Consider the following 17,909-nt stretch of genomic DNA (forward strand, 5'->3'; position numbering starts at 1 on the left):
TCGCTTTTTGCCCACATCTTTCTCTCCAACGTACTACTAAAGCAGAGGTACTCATTAATAGTGATCAGCACATACCTAAATCTTTCTTTAAAATACTCTGATAGAGAAAATCAGTTACGGCAAGAGAAAGCGATTGCTCAGGACTTCCGAAAACGCATGTGCACGATGGTACCAATGCACTTTTTTTGGGCAGAGTCGAGATAACTCTAAATTATTTCTGCAACCAGAGCAACACGGGACAGTCTGTTGATGCTGGTTTATCCAAAAATCAGTGAGCATTATTTGAGGTCTTTCGGTATCATTACCTCACTACTATCTTCAATTGTTTGGCCGGATGCAGACGTCGAAATTCAACATATACGATGCAAAAACGGGAACATCCAGTATGTAGTGATAAATGGTATCATACTCTCCATATATATTATTGGAAAAGCTAAATAAATGATAGGAACTTGACCAAGAAAATGATATATGCCCTCTAATGAAGTTGTCAGTTGTATGGACATCGCCGATATATACCCCTGGTCCTTATAGTAATCCCATACTATGTTCAAAACAAAGAAAACTCCACCCAATTGATATACAAGTGTCCAAACAAACCCGCCAAACCCATGCCAATATACAAAAAAAAAAAAAAGCTATATATAAACTACACCTGAAGGGTTCCCTCGTCTCCCTTCAACATCGAGGCCCTCCGGCTCCGAGAATAACGCTTGAAGGTCCAAGCCGTCAGCACAGCGGCCACACCCAACGCAGAGCTAATCAGGCCCCATCGATACCACCACAGGAACGCCTGCGCCCTGTTCTGCACAAAGTACGTCCGGGACGTATCCATCCTGCGGACAGCAATCAGCTGCGAGAACGTCGACCAGAAGCTGCCGACGAACGCCTCCGCCTGCACCATGGTGGCAGCCTCGAGGATTGGCCAGTAAGCGGCCGCGCGCCACTTCCGCTCATTCTCCGGAACGGTAGCGTTCAGCGCGGCGGCGCAGGAGCCCGTCGGCTCCATGAAGTGGGCACGATCACCGAGACGGGCGATCAGGTCTACCACTGCGGGGTGCTTCCTGTCGTCGGTGGCGATGACGACGGGCTGAGAGGCGCTCGTCTGCACGCGCTGCACGTTTTGGTAAAGGTAGTTGGCGGACCAGTCGCATTTGGAAAAGACGTGCTTTAGGACGGGCACTTCGTTGGTGTGGCATGGGTCCTTTTGGCCGAAAGAGAGGTCGGATGGCCACATGCGCAGGTGCATGGCGATTGCGTGCGGCATGATCTCGGGGAGAAGGCTGTCTACGCAGCGCTGGAGCGGCTCCGCGAGCTGGAAGTGCTGTGCTGCGCTGCGCCAGCGGTGTCCCGTAAATGGGAGGAGGAAGGCCTCTGCTGTGAAGCGGATGGCGCTCCATTGCCAGTAGGACTCGGTGGCGGCGGTGGCTTGGACGATGGGGTGCGATGGTGAGTCGGTGATCTCGGTGTAGTGGTCTACCTGCAGGGTCGGTGTGGTGTCATCTCCGACCAAGGCCTGCGCTGCGGGACTGGTTTCGTATCCGAGTTTGTTGAGGCTGGCGCCGTCGAAGATGTCTGTTACTGGGACATGTTTTTCGCTCTGGACGCCCCGGACGGCGGGGATGGTGATTCCGGGGGAGAGGAGTTTGCGGGTCGGGAGGGGGTTGTTCACGGCGGAGGCGAGGTGGAGGATGAACTGGTTGTTGAAGTAGGCGAAGGAGGGGTTCTCCCACTTTGGACAGTCAGATATGGGGGACTTCATGTGACTGATGGTGTCTATCTGTCTACTTTGAGGTGATAAAGGGTGGAAGGCTTACTGTGAAGTATCTGTTGATCTCGGAGTCGTCCTCGCCTGGGACGGCGGGAGAGGAGAAGAGACAGAGGAGAGCATAGGTTTGCAGAAGGAGCACTGTCCCCAAAAGCAAGAACCGGCTCTTCCTTTGCCGGAGAAGACTGTTAATTATGGATAGCATTTCGGCGGCGGTTGGAGTATGGAAGGAAGACTGGGAAGGGGTCTTGTTGGTCGACGACCTTTCAACGAAAGGCATCGAACTCCTAGGTCTAAAACAGAACAGCCCGATTGCTCTGTCTGTAAGCTCTGCACGGCCGAACTCTACTGCTTACGTTGATCCATCGGATCTACATAATACAGTGTAATCGGACTGGGGCCGGAAAGTTTTCGAGCTTTTCCCATGAGGTCAGTATGTACTCCGTACGACCTCACTTATCTAACCTTTACGGAGTTTCTTGACGATATTCTAGATCTATTCTATGAATATTCTCCTTTTTCAACGAGAGACTGTTGTTTCCAAACAGGTAGGGAATCATGCGCAGTGCCCATCCAGGTGTTGGTTCATTGGACCAAATTAGGGCTAGGAAACCCCGTGCCAGGCTGTACGGAGCAAGGCTGCCCTCCATCAATCCTTCGGAATTGTATTGTCACAAACCCCTCCGTATTATATCCTTTAATTAATTCCTGCAGGATCCCGCGTGCCCAATAATGAACAAATTTTGAAAAGCATTGACTGAAAGGATTCTTAGCATATCAAACCCTGGTCGAAACACGCCTTGGCATTCGTCCTGGAGATGAGGCTGTTCGTGGTGATCGGCATCGGTTTCACCCACTCGGGACAGCAGGGCTATGCAAGTGTCCGAGCCTTTGGCCCCTCGCTTCTGTCCAAGATCTTATTCTTTCCCCTTAATTTTGTTCATCTCATGCACGTCTACCGACGTTCTTTAATCCCCCATGTTCGTCGATGTGGTTGACATCGGGGGTGAGGGTAGAATGGATACAAGAGATCGGTGGCGACCCATCAAGATACTCGGTATGAACGATGGATGCTCCGTCATTTAGAGAAGTCTTGCGGAACTCCACCGAGATCGACTTGTCTTTTTGGTTCATATCGACATTCAATTGGCCAACTCGTGTCACCCCTCTGACATGACAATCCCAGACTCCAACTGAGTTGGCACGGCTGATTGGACTCGAACCATGCCCGACGAATCCTGTGGGATGGATCCTGTGAGAACTAACGCCCCGACCCACTGTCTTACGCTTGGCGACGCTTGTTCCAACCAGCAAAAGCCCTAAGACGCCTAGTTCTGGGGGATGAAGTCAGTCGATTCAACCTGGGAACTTTCTAATTTAGTGGCTTTAGTGCTTTTAGACCGAACGGATACCCCCACTACCATCAGACACCAGCCTCATGGGAATGAATAATAATAGAACAGTCAGCATTGACAAGATATCTTCATGACGGGTTAGTCCCTCCCTCAGGCCCCAAATCCAGGGTTGGCGGATTATGCCCACGTTATGAACAGCATGATAATATTGCCCCTGGGAAAGCCCGGTCAGGTCAGGGTCGGAAGGATCTCATCCTGAACTATTGACTCGGTAGTTTCCCCCAATTATATCCTAATATATCAGGAAATATTATGCAGAGGTCATTTTCAGGCGTCCGATCCTGATCCTTCCCATAATCCATCCAACCATCCTTTGTCACACTTGTGTAAAGGCGTTTCTTGTAACAAAACGGCTGCAGCTACTCGTCGACTCGTCTCAGATTGGCTTTGGATCAGCACCCAAGGGGCTGTAAACGACTCCTTAGTTCTGACTTTTGTCGACCAGGATCTGACTTCCTTCCCTCAGCACTCCCTCAGCATTCCCTCGCTCGCGCGCTCACGTCTTCCACCCATCGGAGTACCCCTAGCAGAAGATCGGTTTCTCTCGGAGCTTGATTACCACCCATTGGATGAACAGAGTCGATCAGGGCAGAGCTGGTAGAGTAAGACGCTAGTAGACAGAGTCAAGTCTATCGCATCCTGTTAGTCTGTCGCGACACGCGACTGGACGCTGGACACACACAGACAGCAGGACGGGAGTTCAAGGAACGGACAGAGCCGCCTGCAGCGAGGATCCTTCGACCCTAGACGGCCTCTTTTCGCGTGCTCGTTCGTCTTTGTTGATCATTAATATACCGGGTTCGGAAGCTTGCGGCTGCCCCTCGCGATGAAGCTTTCGTCATATCTGCCGACAGTATGGCTGGCCATGCTGTTGGTCCCCACGGCTACAGCTATCGACTTGGATATCCAGAGCGATGGTGCGTCTTTCTTCCCCTTCTCCACCCCTCCAAAGTGGCCTTCCTTTAAGCCGATCATGACGTACTGATGAGAGTGAAGACTCCCTTCGAGATGCCGCCTCCACGGCCGCCTGGGGTATGATGCACTACTACAAGGGCAACGAGTCCGGTCAAACGCCCGGTAAACTCGACGGCACCTGGTGGGAGGCCGGTATCATGTTCATGCACATGATCGAGTACTGGCGCGTAACGGACGATGACACCTACAACGCCGCGTCGACGCAAGGCATGGTGCATCAGTCGGGTGATAAGCATGACTATATGCCCGATAATGCGACTAGTTGGCTTGTATGCCGCCCCTCTACCCCCACAGCGCTCCTGCTTCCTGCTGCCCGGCGATCATCCAAAGCAAACAACTAATGATCATCACAGGGCAACGACGATCAAATGTTCTGGGGCCTAGCGGCTATCACCGCTGCCGAAATGCAATTCCCCGATCCCAAAGGTGGCCCCTCCTGGCTGTCCCTCGCGCAGGCCGTCTACAACACACAGATCGCCCGGTGGGACATGGGGAACTGCGGCGGTGGCTTGCGCTGGCAGATGTGGAACTGGCTTCCCGGGTGGGAACTCAAGAATAGTGTCTCCAACGGGGGCTTGTTCCACCTAGCGGCCCGGCTAGCCATGTACACCGACGACAAGAGGTACAAGGACTGGGCGATCAAGATCTGGGACTGGTCGGCGTCTACGCCGCTCCTGAATGATCAAACCTGGCACGTCGCCGATACTGTCAGCATTGACTCGCAGTGCAAGGAGTCCGGTAACGAGCAGTGGACATACAATTATGGGCACTACATGACGGGGGCCGCGTACCTCTACAACCTGGTCTGTATCCCCCCCCCACCAACCCGTCCTTCCCACACCAATACCATGCTAACAAGACGCAGACGAACGGCGACGAAAAGTGGCTCAAAAGAGTCAACGGCCTCCTCGACTACGGACTCAAGCAGTTCTACCCGCTGAAATACGATGGCTTCAACCCCAACGGCCAAACCATGGTCGAAGTCTACTGTGAGAAAGTCGGAACCTGCGACAACAACATGAAAACTTACAAAAGTCTGTACACGACGTGGCTCGCCTTCGTGACTCAGATCGTCCCAAGCACCGCCGAGCGCATCATCCCGAAGCTGGAATCCACCGCGCAGGCAGCCGCGCGCTCCTGCACAGGCCCCAACAACGCATGCGGCCAGCGCTGGTACAAGGATAAATACGACGGCAGCACGGGCATGGAGCAGCAGATGAGCGCGCTGGGTGCGTTCCTGTCGAATCTCATCGTCCGGTCGAATAAGCCACCTGTGTCTGCGAAGACGGGCGGCGATAGTAAGAGTGACCCTAATGCGGGTAGTGATAGCGAAAAGGGTGGAAAGAGGAAGCTGGCACCTATTACTACTGGCGACAAAGCTGGTGCTGCTGTTTTGACGATCATTGTTGGTGGAGCGTGGATCGGGTTGGTGGCGTGGTTGTTTATTGGATAGGTCTGGATTATACTGTACTATACTATACTTTTTCTTCGTGGTCTGTCAGTTTATTAACATTTATTTCTATTATATCAGATGATTTTATCGAGTATGTAATTATATTTCATTTCAGGGTCTTTTCTGGCTGAGAACAGTTCATCACAGAAATACGAACTCGCATATACGCTCTGACATCGGCCGCCTCATATAGACATCCCTGTGCCGAGGATAGACAAACCCCGCATCCTAAGCAGCCGACATCTCTCCAAACATTCACCCTCCCCCGTTCAACATTCATATTCTTGATATCAACTGAAAATCAGAGAGCAAAATGACCGAACCCGTCCGCCTCCGCCAAATTGCCTTCCTAGTGCACGACCTCCCCAAAGCCGAGCGCCAAATTGTACCTCTTCCCTCCCCATCTACCCCATCTCCCCACAACTCCACTAACTAAAACAACAGACAAAAGTCCTCAACACAGAAGTAATCAATCGTGAGCCAGAAGTCGCGGAGTTTGGATTACGCAACATTCTCGGTACACCCATTCGCCCAATACTATACCAGCCGAAGAATCAGCCCGCAAGCCTAACGATATCATATGTGTATAGTCCCCCTAGGAGGCGACATCATCGAAGTTCTCTCCCCCATAGACCCTACTACACCCACTGCAGCGAGTCGACTCCTCCACAAGCGCGGCAGAGACGGCGGATACATGCTCATCATGCAGGTGGGTGACACTGCAGCGCGTACGCAGCTCATAGAGGAGCAGAAGTTGGCGGCAGTCGCGCTACGACAGCGTGCTAGTGAGGGTGAGGATGGTGGTGGGAGTGTAGAGCGTGCGCAATTTAGTCCGAAGGGTATTCCTGGTTTGTCTTTCTCTTTTCTTTTCCCTTGTCCCCCCTCGAGAACGCTGGTGGGGTTCTAGTAATAGTACTGATCAGTCAATAACTGCGGGGTAGGGAACATAATGCCCGAGCTGGACACCTACACTCCAAACCAGCATCAATCAAATATACCGTCATTTGTAGACACTGCGGTAGCACCCTGGCCCCCCTGCGGAGCCGACTACCCTACCTACTCGCGCAAAATGTCTCATCGGACACATCTACAACTACTAGGCGCTACGTGTCGACTGGCACCTGAAGACAAGAGCGTCAGCAGCGGTAAGGATACTACTAGCGCAGCGCAAAAATGGGAAGAGCTATTCGGCGTGCGTGCTCAGGAAAATGAGAACGTATTCACGAATTGCCGACTGCGGTTCGTGCCTAACCCTGGAGATCTCCCAGATGGGTTGGTTTCGGTGACGGTGGGGATCAGGGGAAAGGACGCGTATGAGAGAGTGCTTTTTGCGGCTGGGGAGGAGGGCTTGATGAGTTGGGATGGGCGAGTTTTCATGCTGGGTGTTGAGTGGGAGTTTGTGCTTTTGCCGGTTGGGAGAGAGAGTAAAGTTTGAGAAAGCCTAGTTGGGTGGATGATGGGGTAGATGTGTTGGTGGTGTTGACGGACTTGGGTAGTTTTCAAAGTGATATGTACATGACAATTCTATATGATTGCAAGGTTTCCATGCTATATACAAACGGGTAACCCAGAATCATGCATTCCCCCATGTCAGGAATGAAAACCCCCTCCTAAACACATTGAGGAGAGCGGTTTCGTCCATCTTTGCCGGCCGCAATACTCCCTCCAGGTCATTCGTCTCTTTCATGTAGGATAGCAGTAACTTAGCGTATGACGCCGCAGTCGCAGCTGCGTATTCCTGGAAGCGTTTGTTTTTGTGGCTGTCCGAGTAATCACAGATCCCACGCACAACCAAGCAGGGTAAGGTGTTCACTATTCCGGCCGCCTCCATTTCAAAGCAGAGGACATTTTTCTCTCGGCTCCACTGGTCCCGCAGTTGCGCATCTTTCACAACTCGATTTCCCGACGCTATGAGCCCGTAGTGTATGCGTGGGTGGGTATTAGGGCGTGTCTGTCTTCTGCACTGTTGAGAGGGACTGCAACGGTCGCAGGTGGGGTATCGCGGATCGTGTGCAAACTCGCTCACAAATAGTCTGTCGTGTTCTGCGCCCGGATATCGGTATTCCCTTCTGCAGGCAGTAATCTCCTCGATGTAGCCTTGGAGTGGTGTCCGCGAGAGGTGAGGGTCAGACTTCAGATTGCTGAGAGCAGTCATGACCAGTCGTGGCGGCGGTTGCAAGAACCCCTGCTGCTCGAAAATTCCGTTCTCAAGAGCTTTACCCATGTCGTACTGCATCACACCGGGATTCATGCCAATCGGCTTGCTCACGACCACGTCGCCGAGCCGAATATCGTTCCGCGAACAGGGAACGCCGCCGCCTATTCCCACGAGCAGACAGAACTTGACTCCCCGGAAACTTCGACGCAAGTTCGAGGCGACATCTGCTGCCGAGTTGGTCCCGTACTCCCCGTCTGGCAAGCATGCAGCTACCACTTTGTGTCTGCCCATGCTACCCAGCGCATAGTGATTGGAGTCCGCTGCAGCCACGTGGATGTCAGGGTGCGTCATGTCAAAAAGCGCACGCACGGCAAGTAGCTCTAACGGCAATGCACATACAATGCCAACTGAGTAGTCCTCCGCCACTAACCCCTCCAGTTTCCACTTAGTATAAGATTTAGTCAGTGGTTCGAGTCGGTTAGAGATCACATCGCTGGGTTCTTCCACCAGGTCCTCCATTGATGGACTTGTGGCCCTCGATACTTGTGCACTATCAGTTGCGGTCTCACTCGATAGAACCGTCAGGTTATTTCCACCATCGGACTCTATGAAAGAGGATTGGTTATTGAAGTACTCGAGTGAGCCCTTTTCCGGGTCGCCGTGATCGTCCCAGCACCATTGAATGTGCTCGTTATACCCGAAAACAACAGCTCCGCTTTTTTCAAGATTAGCGGGACTCCTCGGGACTTCGCTTTCATCTAATACTGTAGGCGGTAAAATCACCTGGACAACGTCCAAATGTTTCTCATGGCCACTGACACACTCGCAACGCACGAATGCCGTCTCAAGGTTATGCCACGTGAGATTTTCTGTCAACCTGATGGGATACATTGTCTTATCTCCGGATGAATCCATGATTTCTTCCAAGTCAACAATTCCTGCAGCAAGGTAGTACTTGTCTCTAGGAAGTGAGGCCCAATGAGTACAGGAAACATTGTCAGGCTGTATTAAGTCCCCGAATCCGCGTCCCAGCAACGTTATAGCAGGAATGGAACGGACGAAGTCAACCCATCCCTTGCCCATTGCAGGAAGTGTTGCAACCCTCGGATAAACAGGATCTATGTCACCTGTCAGGTCATGAAAATCCCAGCCTTCCAGGTGCGCCCGAGGGATACGTCTAGATTTGTAGAGATTGCCGTCCGGCCCTGCCGCGAGTACCTGATGGTCGATGATCTGCTCTAGGATGTTCAGAAAATGCTCTACCCGGTCTTCAAAACGGGTGAAATCGTCTTTTTCAGGGTAGATCTTGAGCCTGCGGTTGGTGTGATTCAGAAGCACGGAAATGGCCGCATGGGGCTTGTTTGAAAAAGGAGCCGGTGCTTTCTGTAGATCTTCCCATCGAAACAGAAACTCCGAGCTGAACTCGTCTTTGCTATCATGCACAAGGGAGGCACGGACAAGGTGCAACAGAGCGCTTGTCCCGTTGATCAGCCATCCCCGCTTTTCTCCTTCATCCCAAAGCACTACCGACTTTTTGAAAATCCATTTGAGCTTCCTGATGTAGCCACCACGCGATATGTGGAATGGCGTATCTTTGTAGCCAACGGCAAACGGCACTCCTCCAACTATCATCTGTCCACTGGAGACAGATGTTTGGTCAAGGATGCAATCATCACGGGGCTTTGGAAGTCGAGACCCTGCTATCTCATAGCTGATATCCGATGTTCCTAGCAGATCTCGTCAGCAGCCATAAGGGCTTCTCCTTTAAATTAGAACATACCCGCGAGGTACTTAGCTTCCGAGCACCACCCAAGGACATGGCGAGCTTTCTCAAGCTGTGGGACCGTTACTTGTTCTGTAGGGATGACTGGGCTGTCTAGGTAGGATATTCTATCTCCGTTCCTATTGTGAACCAGATGCCACATGGTCATGTCATCACACTGCTCAGTCGGGACCAGCATAGTCGAAAACCCTTTGACATATACCCTACCCATGAAAGTATTCACGTATCTTGCTTGTGCAAGGCCAGCCATAATGTATAACGGTATTTCAAGGCCACTCACTGTTCTCTCATCAGGCCGCCGTAAAATTGGAAAGCCCTCTACAACCACGGGATTCCGAAATAGGCCATGCCAGCACAGGCCGTTTGCCTCTGATGGCTGTTTTGAATAAACCTGGAACCCGATGTCGCTTTGCAGCTCTGCAAGATAGGCTTTCGCTGGAGCCTTGCCTTTTCCTTGAATGACGCGAATATTGTCTACCATTGGTCGGCTGAATGTGACTCCTTGATATGGTGACGAGCGAAGTGAGGCACCAATCCAGGCCATTTGCTCTCCTATTTCAGCAACTGAATAGGGAGTGCCAATGACCTCGACAAGCAGCGTGTTTTTTCCAGGCGGATTAGGTGTCTCAATCCATATTGTAAATTTCGTGCCGTCGGAAAGTTCGCCTAGACCAATCACTAAGTTAACACGATGAATCCCCTTAGGATATTGTCGAATTACCTGTAGCATGATCTCCTCGCTGGCTCCTAAGAGCCTGCTGGATAATCTCAAGAACCAGTTGTGCAGAGGAGGGCCATGTCTGCTCAAGGTACTGTGAGCTTGTTAGTGCCTGAGCCGTGTTGGCAGAACCTGTCAATGTGATGGCAGTTGCGACGGCCTCAGAAGGTTCTCCCTTGTATCCCTGGTCCTTCAAAAATGACAGTGGGTCCCAATCAACATTGTATGTCATTTTATATGAAACAGATGGCTCTCTTCTGCTAAATTTTTGCGTCGACGGTAGGCTCTCCACAATTTTCTGTCTAATCTCGGTCATCACATCAGGGTCGGACGGACTGAGAAAGCAGTGTCTTCCTAGGTCTGTCAAGAGCCATTTATATGCAGTGGCCTCCATGATAGATTCACGGTACTTTCTGAGTTTAGGCAAATAAATATCCTCTCGATCGTACCCATCACTGTTGTCGAGAATCGGTGTGGATGGAGCGTTAAGAGATTCGCTTTCCTCCCAATCTCGTTCGATATGCTGATCTTGAAGAGCTTCATCCAAAGGACCTTGATCGTGTTTACGCCAGAGATCTATGAGCCCCTCCAAACTCATTTTGTCACCAGGGCTAACATCATCTGGTATGTACTGGCTTTCTGTTGACCTGTCAACGAACGCATCGGTAATATCTCTATTTGCATCATCAGTGAGTATCACGAATGGAAGAATTAGCGTTAAGTTAGTTCTACATGACCACTTACCGACAATGCTTGTGGATAAAAGCCATAATATCGCGATGTATCTTTGATGATCGAGCGAATCCAAGCCTCAATGAGAATGCTTTTAAACACCCAGGCAAGGCCGTAGCAACTTGGTTGATGGAATCGCTATCCGTTCGATATTGGTAAACCTCATTTAGAAGCAGATTTGCGAGCTCCTGAATGTATGCCTCCTTAACAAACGGATCAATTGTCGATGCATCAGAGTAAACTGTCTGTACTTCGATTTTCTGGGAAATTGTGATAGGTTCTTTGTCTAGAGTAGGGGGGGAGCTCTCTGAGAATATTTGGTCAGAGACGTACTGTGACACAGACTCTACTGTACTTTCCGGGTCAAATTTCTCGCCCGAAGCAGGGGGCGACTGCAGATTGTCGGAGATAGATGCTTCGTTTGAATGATAATTACCTCCCTTGTGCTTCTCGCTGAAGTTAGGCGTCTTAGATCCTTCTGAAGGCGGCACGTTCGTCGTATTCCTATCCAGAGATTTGTCATCTTCGTCGAGGTCTTCCTCCACTGCACCGCTGTCTGTACGATCTTCATCGCCGGCATGTGAAATATCTTGGAACGGAATTTTCCGTGTAAGCGGTACCACATTGAAACCAGCTTCCAGGGTCAAGATCTTACCTTCTCGCGAAGCATTGCTCGCAGAAGAGACGGTCCGGTTTAGACCCTCTGCGGATGGCACTGCTTCGCCTTCGACTTCCAATGAAGATAACCCTGGAGGTGAAGGCTCTTTCGACCAATTAAATATCGGACCTTTGTTTTGCGCTTTAGAGACTTTACTGAAGAAGTCGATATTAAGCATCAGTATATTCAAATCATGGTGGGCCTCTTTAACTGTAGCTGGTGCCGAAAATAATTCTTTGGGGAAGTTGCCATCCAGTGCTTCAGCATTCGGCATGTACGTAGGGTAGCCCACAGCAATCATGAGCTCCGGAGCCAGACGTCGAAAGTTTTCGAAAGACTTGCAAAGAAGTTCTGTTGCTCGAACGAGCCAAGTGTCGTAAATCCCTGCAGCGTCTCCGCGAGGGCTGCTTCCGTTCCTGTTTTTATCCTCAAGTCTCAGTTCGTCACGACAGAAAGCTTGGACGTCTTTGTCCACCGTGATAATGTCGGTGGTTATTGGTGGATCTGGGTATTTACTATCCTTCCCCACAGTCGTATTTTTTGAAAACTTTTCTAGATTCTCAAGTTTTTCGGGTCTGTACTTCAAATTCCATCTCGATTTATGCTCAATGCGCTCCGCCAGGGTTAAGTTGACGGCCTTTGACGAAGTGGATCTGAAGCTACTCCAGCTGTTCTTAGCCTCGTTAGGTGTGGGTGCAGCCGGGGGCTTGAGAATACCAATGGCTCCATAGTGGACAAGAATCCCTAACGGTTCATCGATATCTCTACCTTTTCCAGAGAATACTCTCGCGAGAGAGTTTGCTCCCATTTCAATAAGAAAGACAGGGATTTTATGATCGAGGAAAGAGATCAGGTTGAGGAGTTCATTAGCTGCATGGTGGTTCCTGCGGCGAAGAGAAAGCACATTGTTCAGAAATGGCTGTCGAACTTCAGGATCTGACAAATGCGAATTGAGCTGGAATTTTTCAAGGGGTCCGCCTGTTGCGTGTATCTCTAGGCCGACAGAATGTATTGGTCCCGGGAGGCAGTCATAATGGACTGCAATCTCTTTGGCCTTTTCCCGCTGCTCTGTAGTTGGATGCCTTATACCAAACTCTCTGAACAGCAGTTTACAAGCATCCTCAATCTGCAAGGGCGACATCCGAACACGATATGGCTTAAACAACTGCTGCTTTTGGCTCAGCGTCTCATCCTCAGAGGTATATAGAATATTGCATCTCATGTCAGGGAATATAAGTTGGCTGAAATCCGAGAGCTCTCTCTCATTATCAAAGATGAGGCCATCAAAAACGAGGAGCCATCCCTTTCTAGTACTGAGACATTCTCGAAAGACAGCAGGATTTTGTGAATCAAAGGTGCTTGCTTTTCCCCTTTTAGTGGCTCGCTCATTTTCGTCCAGGAGCATGGCGCTTGTAACCCTCTCAATGCATGTGAGCATCGATTGATTAGACGTGGCATCGATCCAGAATATCCCTCCTGGGTAGTCGTTCCGGTAGTCCCAGGTATATTGGCGCGCTAGATGCGTCTTCCCAGAACCAGGCTTTCCACTTATAAGGACGCAAGACGGAATTGATTCGCGACGTCGAATATTGAAAAAGTGATAATGCAGTATGTCCAGCTCCTTTTGCCGTCCAAAAATTGTCTCATTGGGAAGGAATCCTTGGGGGGCTACAAAAAGTGGTTGTGGCTCTGGCTTTTGTTGTACATCCCACAAAGGTTTTTCTGGTAGGCTTGGAACAACGATATTGGGCTGCGCTCCAAATTTCTGTCCATCGGGCTTGTCTTCGGTAGACGGTGCAAAATCTGTATAATCAGCGCAAAACTCGACTTATCCTGGTAGGTTTTCGTACCTTCGGCTTTTGTTTTTTTCTGAACATCTCTCTCCCGCTTTTCCTCAAGCCATTGAGCGTCGATGATGCGGGGTGCCTCGGTGCAGTATCTCGAAAGAATTTCCGCCATTATTTTCCAGGATAGGGCGCTTGCATGGTCAAATTTGCACATATGGACGTGATCGGCTGCAATTCCGGCACGCTCAGCGCCCTCAACGATTGGGGCAGCATTGTGTTCATTCACTACCACACACTTGTATTCTTCAAGACCGATGCCCTTGGTTTCGTAAAAGAAAAAAACATGGAACCTATTCCACAGATCTACAAAAAGGCGGTTGGTGTTCCGTATAGTTCCGTTGTTGTCACTCAAGGTCTTTATAAGGTGTGGGGAATATTGGAGGAATTGCTGGGGCAGAACTGCTTCACATAGATATTGCAGAATCAGGCTCCATTGTCCACGATCGCCAACATCGTGTGGGGTTCCCAGAAAGATTAATCCATATGTTGATACAAAAATCGATCTCAGGAGCTCCACTCCCTTGCTCGATACTAAGTGCGAATAAATGAGAGCTCTTTTAACAATGAGACCCCCGAGGGAATGACAAATGAATATAATAGGTCTCTCAGAGCATCCTTGAAACTGTCCAAGGGTCAGTCGAACGAGATAGCCACTGTACACATGCGGTTACTATTCACTCACATTTCGGTTCGCTACGAGTGTCGATACCAGAGTTTTTGTAATGGCATGTATTCCAAGACCGTTACCATCTGCAAATGCTTGAACAGAGGCATCGTACCCATAAGTGAGCACTCTAGCCCGAGACTGGCCCAGTGCATGTGGTAACAAATCAGTAGGCCAAAAAGTGCCCGTGTCGCTAGTCCATGTATCTTTTGGATGGCCACTGAGCCCGTGGACTAAGACAATGCTAGCGAACCAAAAATGTCAGTTGCATAGACGAGAAGATTGCGGTAGGATCCCTGCAAGCCCACCACATACTCAACTGTTGCCGTCTCGGGAGGGTTATGAATGGCCGTCAGCCCAAATCGCTTAACGTTGATGTTCATTTTGGTTATTCGATGGACATGACAGAAGAATCTATACTGCTTTGACGAAAGGCATTCGATATAGGTTCTTTTGAGGATCAGGAGACAAGGATCATTGCAATCACACCAGGTAGAAGACCCCACAAGTCGCGGTCAGGTATTGATGAGGATAAGAAAACAGCGGGGTCGACGCGACGAGGCTGAGACTGGCAGTCGCATCATGTGATCATGACCGCTACGCCAACAAGTCGACCTGGTACTATGTCTTGGAGACTCGTCGTCGATTTATGTTATTAAGAGACGGGTCTCAGGTCAACTTGAAGAATCTCCATTAAGCTCGTATTTACCTGTGCTGCCTAGTGTTGCTCTTGAGCATACAACCACGTATTGCACATTCTAAGCACTGATCGATCAACAATTATGGTATCATTATAAGAGAATATTAGATACTAGGGTAGGTAGGCAGGTATGCCAGATAGCAGATACTATGAACCAATCAATCCAACGCCACTCGCTAAACTCCACAGTAGCACGCCCCCACGAACGATACTTTTAATGCCCATGAATATCATAAAGTAAACCCATTCACCGGAGACCCTGGTTAACCAGCCTCCACAGGATTCCCCTCCGCATATGACTGATGCGTGTGGTCTTGCCCAGCGCCGTTCAGGTTCTGTTCGTTCGGCATGTTGCTCACGATTTTGTCCAGGCCCAAATCATCCGCGCTCATTAGACCCTCAAACTGACCGGCATGCGATCCCCGCGACACGGACGCCGGGTGCTCTGACGGTTGGTATGATAGATGGCTGTAGTTGTTGCTCATGTCACCAGGGAGAGTTGTCGCTGGAGTGGCGGACCACGCCGCATGACTATGGCTGAGGTCGTCGAGGGGTTGCGTGGATGATCCGAAAAGGTTGTTGAGCACGCCCTGGTTGTCATGAACGCCGACTCCGTGCGACTGCGATGGCACGTAGTGCCCATCATGGCTCATTCCATATCCACCGAGGTTCGAGTGAGATAAGGACATATCGGGCACCTGGAGCATCATCGGGCCTGAATTTGCGCCGTTGAGATGCGAGGGCTGGCTGGTGTCTGCTGGTGGTAGAGCAGGGTATGGGTCTAGCACCGAGCTGACGGCGGTTCTATCGTTTAAGCTTTCCTCGGGTCGAGTGATCGCGTTGAGGAAATCGAATGACCCTGTGGAATAGATGTTCGGGAGGCTCTCTGCTGACGGCTGATATAGCCAGGGAGGTTGAGAAGCGCTGTTCTGGAGTGAATCCTGCGGTTGTGGCGCATGGTAGGCGCTAGAAGCCGGCTTGGAAAGCAGCGCATCCAGTGAGAGCGGCGGGAGGTCGATGCCGGATGCTGTTCGCGGACTGTTCGTAGCGACTCGGCTCGGTGGGGGAATCAGTCGCCGCCAGGTAGTTGTTCCTGCCTCCCCAGGTCGGGTCTGGCGGAACTTCCAGAGCAGGATCGCCATGCGCTGGCTTTCCTCTCCAGTTTGCGCCCCGTACGGATTCGATAGCCGCCGAGAGCTGTTCGGGGTGGCCCGGATTTCCTGGACTGCGGTCAGAGAGCGAAAAAATTTTCGGGCGTGTTCGTCAGCAGCGTAGTGGTTCCCCTCCCTCTCCGCTACTCGCTTCTCTTGCGTGAGGTCGGTGAATAGCTTGGCCCACCATATCGACTCGAACGGGGGCTTAATTTTTGGAGAAGCTGGCTTAGAGACCCTGTGGTGGGCTTCCAGCATCGTCTGGCCATCCTCGTACATATAGGTACTGCAACCCCAGTTGTCCATTTCGTGGGTCATCGAGATATCCCCCGCAGTGGGGTGGGAATAGTCGAGTTGCAGCTGGGTTCCCAGCCGGGAGCCAGTGGGGGGGAAATCATCCATCAACTTCAGATTGGTCTCGAGCAAGATGATATCGCAGTTTATTGGGGTATTCACATCAGCCATCAAGTCACCAAGACGGGGGAATGAATGACGCCAGTTGACAAGGCTCTCCAGCGGCATTGGAGGCCCGACGGGGTGTCGCTGGTCGCCTTGCAAACACGTGTACGCGTGAAAAGCTTCCTCAACCCGATCCGGTTTGTTCGGTGCGCTCACCCACATGTCGAAACTAAGACCGTGGATCATATTTGGCGTGGGGCTATTCATCGAGCTCAATGCATAATGCGGCGGGGGGAGCTCCCCACCATAAAGATGCATAGACCGCGAGGGGTCATGATAGCTCGAGGAGGGGTGGCTGTAATGACTCGATAGTGGATGCTCCATGGAAGTCCGCCATCTGGAACCAGCCGAGTGAGACTGGCTGTTCGATCGTTCTGCTTGCTGTTCACGGACTAGGCGCTCCCCTGTGTATGGTGTCAGTCTTCGTTGATTGGACGGTGGCAGATATCTTACAGTCAAGATCTCCCTTCAGGAACGAGTCCAGGACTTGCAAATGGCTAGAAACTTGCTTTCTGGTCCGCTTTTTGCCTGTGGTGTTGTATATAAACTCTGCAATGAGCTCGTTCCGCCCGTACGACTTTCCACGACCCGACCATTTCCTTCGACCCATTGGAGGGTTCGCTTCGAGAGCTAGCTTACGTTAGTATTCTGTTTTCTCTCGCTGGTAAGTTTGCATGTGCTTACCCTGCTGGAAAGCATCCTCTAGCTCATCAGACCACACGGGTTCGCCATCCTTTCCGGTGTCCCGTCGAGGACGACGACGATACTCCAGATACTTCTGGGATTGCAGATAGCTGCGTCTCCGAGGCCCAGAGGGAAACTGGTTGGCGGAATTCAACCGCCGCTGCCTCCTCGCCTGGGCCCTGCTGGCCAGCAGCTGCGAGTTGTGAAGGCTGGCGGATGCCGACGGTACTGGGGGAGCGGGTGCAGCCGGCGGAAGATGAGAAGGGTACTTGTAGGCGAATTGCTGCAAATAGCCATCTCGCCCCATCGGGTCGCTGTGGGCAAGGTCTTCTGAATAGGACTGGACGTTGCCAGAGGTGTTCTGGAGAACCCGCTCTGAATGGGCTCCCACACTCTCCAGCGCTGGCTGGCTCTGGGGGATGATGCACTCAGGCTGCCAGTCGGTAGCCATGGGAGCAAACCTGGATAAACTCTCTCAAGAATGGCAAATTCCAAAGAGATGGGATGGGAGAGGACGGCAAATGTTGACCACCAGGCAAACAACGCAGCAGCAGTCACAGACCAAAGACCGAGCACGCAGACCCCTGGAAGAGAATGTAAGAACCTGGGAAATAGAATGTGGGAGCGAAGTCCAAGGTGTTTATAGAGAACGCCATTCCCTTTCCTAGGGAAGAAGGGTGGTATCTACATTGTTGGACCGCGCTTCACGTTTGGCTGCACCCCTCCAGGGCAATCCCCACGACT

At 51.1% G+C, this 17,909-nt stretch overlaps 5 protein-coding genes across 5 annotated transcripts; 1 reads left to right on the plus strand and 4 right to left on the minus strand.

The window, feature by feature from the left end:
* Nucleotides 1-649: 649 nt before the first annotated feature.
* P168DRAFT_234528 (O-fucosyltransferase family protein) lies at nucleotides 650-1,762 on the minus strand (the record flags this gene model as incomplete). Its single annotated transcript, XM_024833421.1, has 1 exon — nucleotides 650-1,762. One exon carries the CDS (start codon nucleotides 1,760-1,762, stop codon nucleotides 650-652), a length of 1,113 nt encoding a protein of 370 aa, XP_024693501.1.
* A 2,247-nt stretch (nucleotides 1,763-4,009) lies between these two features.
* P168DRAFT_281267 (glycoside hydrolase family 76 protein) lies at nucleotides 4,010-5,611 on the plus strand (the record flags this gene model as incomplete). The annotated part of the gene is made up of 4 exons (XM_024835921.1): nucleotides 4,010-4,100; nucleotides 4,180-4,427; nucleotides 4,512-4,961; nucleotides 5,024-5,611. The coding sequence occupies 4 exons, from the start codon at nucleotides 4,010-4,012 to the stop codon at nucleotides 5,609-5,611; spliced, it is 1,377 nt and encodes a 458-aa protein (XP_024693502.1).
* Nucleotides 5,612-7,292: 1,681 nt separating this feature from the next.
* On the minus strand, nucleotides 7,293-11,268 carry P168DRAFT_251853 (uncharacterized protein; the record flags this gene model as incomplete). Its single annotated transcript, XM_024834288.1, has 4 exons — nucleotides 11,015-11,268; nucleotides 10,274-10,944; nucleotides 9,550-10,218; nucleotides 7,293-9,496 (listed from the first exon to the last, which is right to left on the minus strand). Coding segments are annotated over exons 1-4 (3,570 nt in total), but the record flags the coding sequence as incomplete, so codon positions are not given.
* A 2,060-nt stretch (nucleotides 11,269-13,328) lies between these two features.
* Nucleotides 13,329-14,684, minus strand: P168DRAFT_310409 (esterase/lipase family protein; the record flags this gene model as incomplete). The annotated part of the gene is made up of 4 exons (XM_024839393.1): nucleotides 14,487-14,684; nucleotides 14,190-14,415; nucleotides 13,536-14,129; nucleotides 13,329-13,463 (listed from the first exon to the last, which is right to left on the minus strand). Exons 1-4 carry the CDS (start codon nucleotides 14,552-14,554, stop codon nucleotides 13,329-13,331), a joined length of 1,023 nt encoding a protein of 340 aa, XP_024693504.1. The 5' UTR covers nucleotides 14,555-14,684.
* A 377-nt stretch (nucleotides 14,685-15,061) lies between these two features.
* Nucleotides 15,062-17,616, minus strand: abaA (transcription factor AbaA; the record flags this gene model as incomplete). The annotated part of the gene is made up of 3 exons (XM_024835054.1): nucleotides 15,062-16,885; nucleotides 16,935-17,111; nucleotides 17,166-17,616. The coding sequence occupies 3 exons, from the start codon at nucleotides 17,614-17,616 to the stop codon at nucleotides 15,135-15,137; spliced, it is 2,379 nt and encodes a 792-aa protein (XP_024693505.1). The 3' UTR covers nucleotides 15,062-15,134.
* Between the last annotated feature and the right edge of the window lie 293 nt (nucleotides 17,617-17,909).

This window comes from Aspergillus campestris, assembly GCF_002847485.1.
Source record: "Aspergillus campestris IBT 28561 chromosome Unknown P168scaffold_5, whole genome shotgun sequence".
In the NCBI taxonomy this organism is placed as follows: domain Eukaryota; kingdom Fungi; phylum Ascomycota; class Eurotiomycetes; order Eurotiales; family Aspergillaceae; genus Aspergillus; species Aspergillus campestris.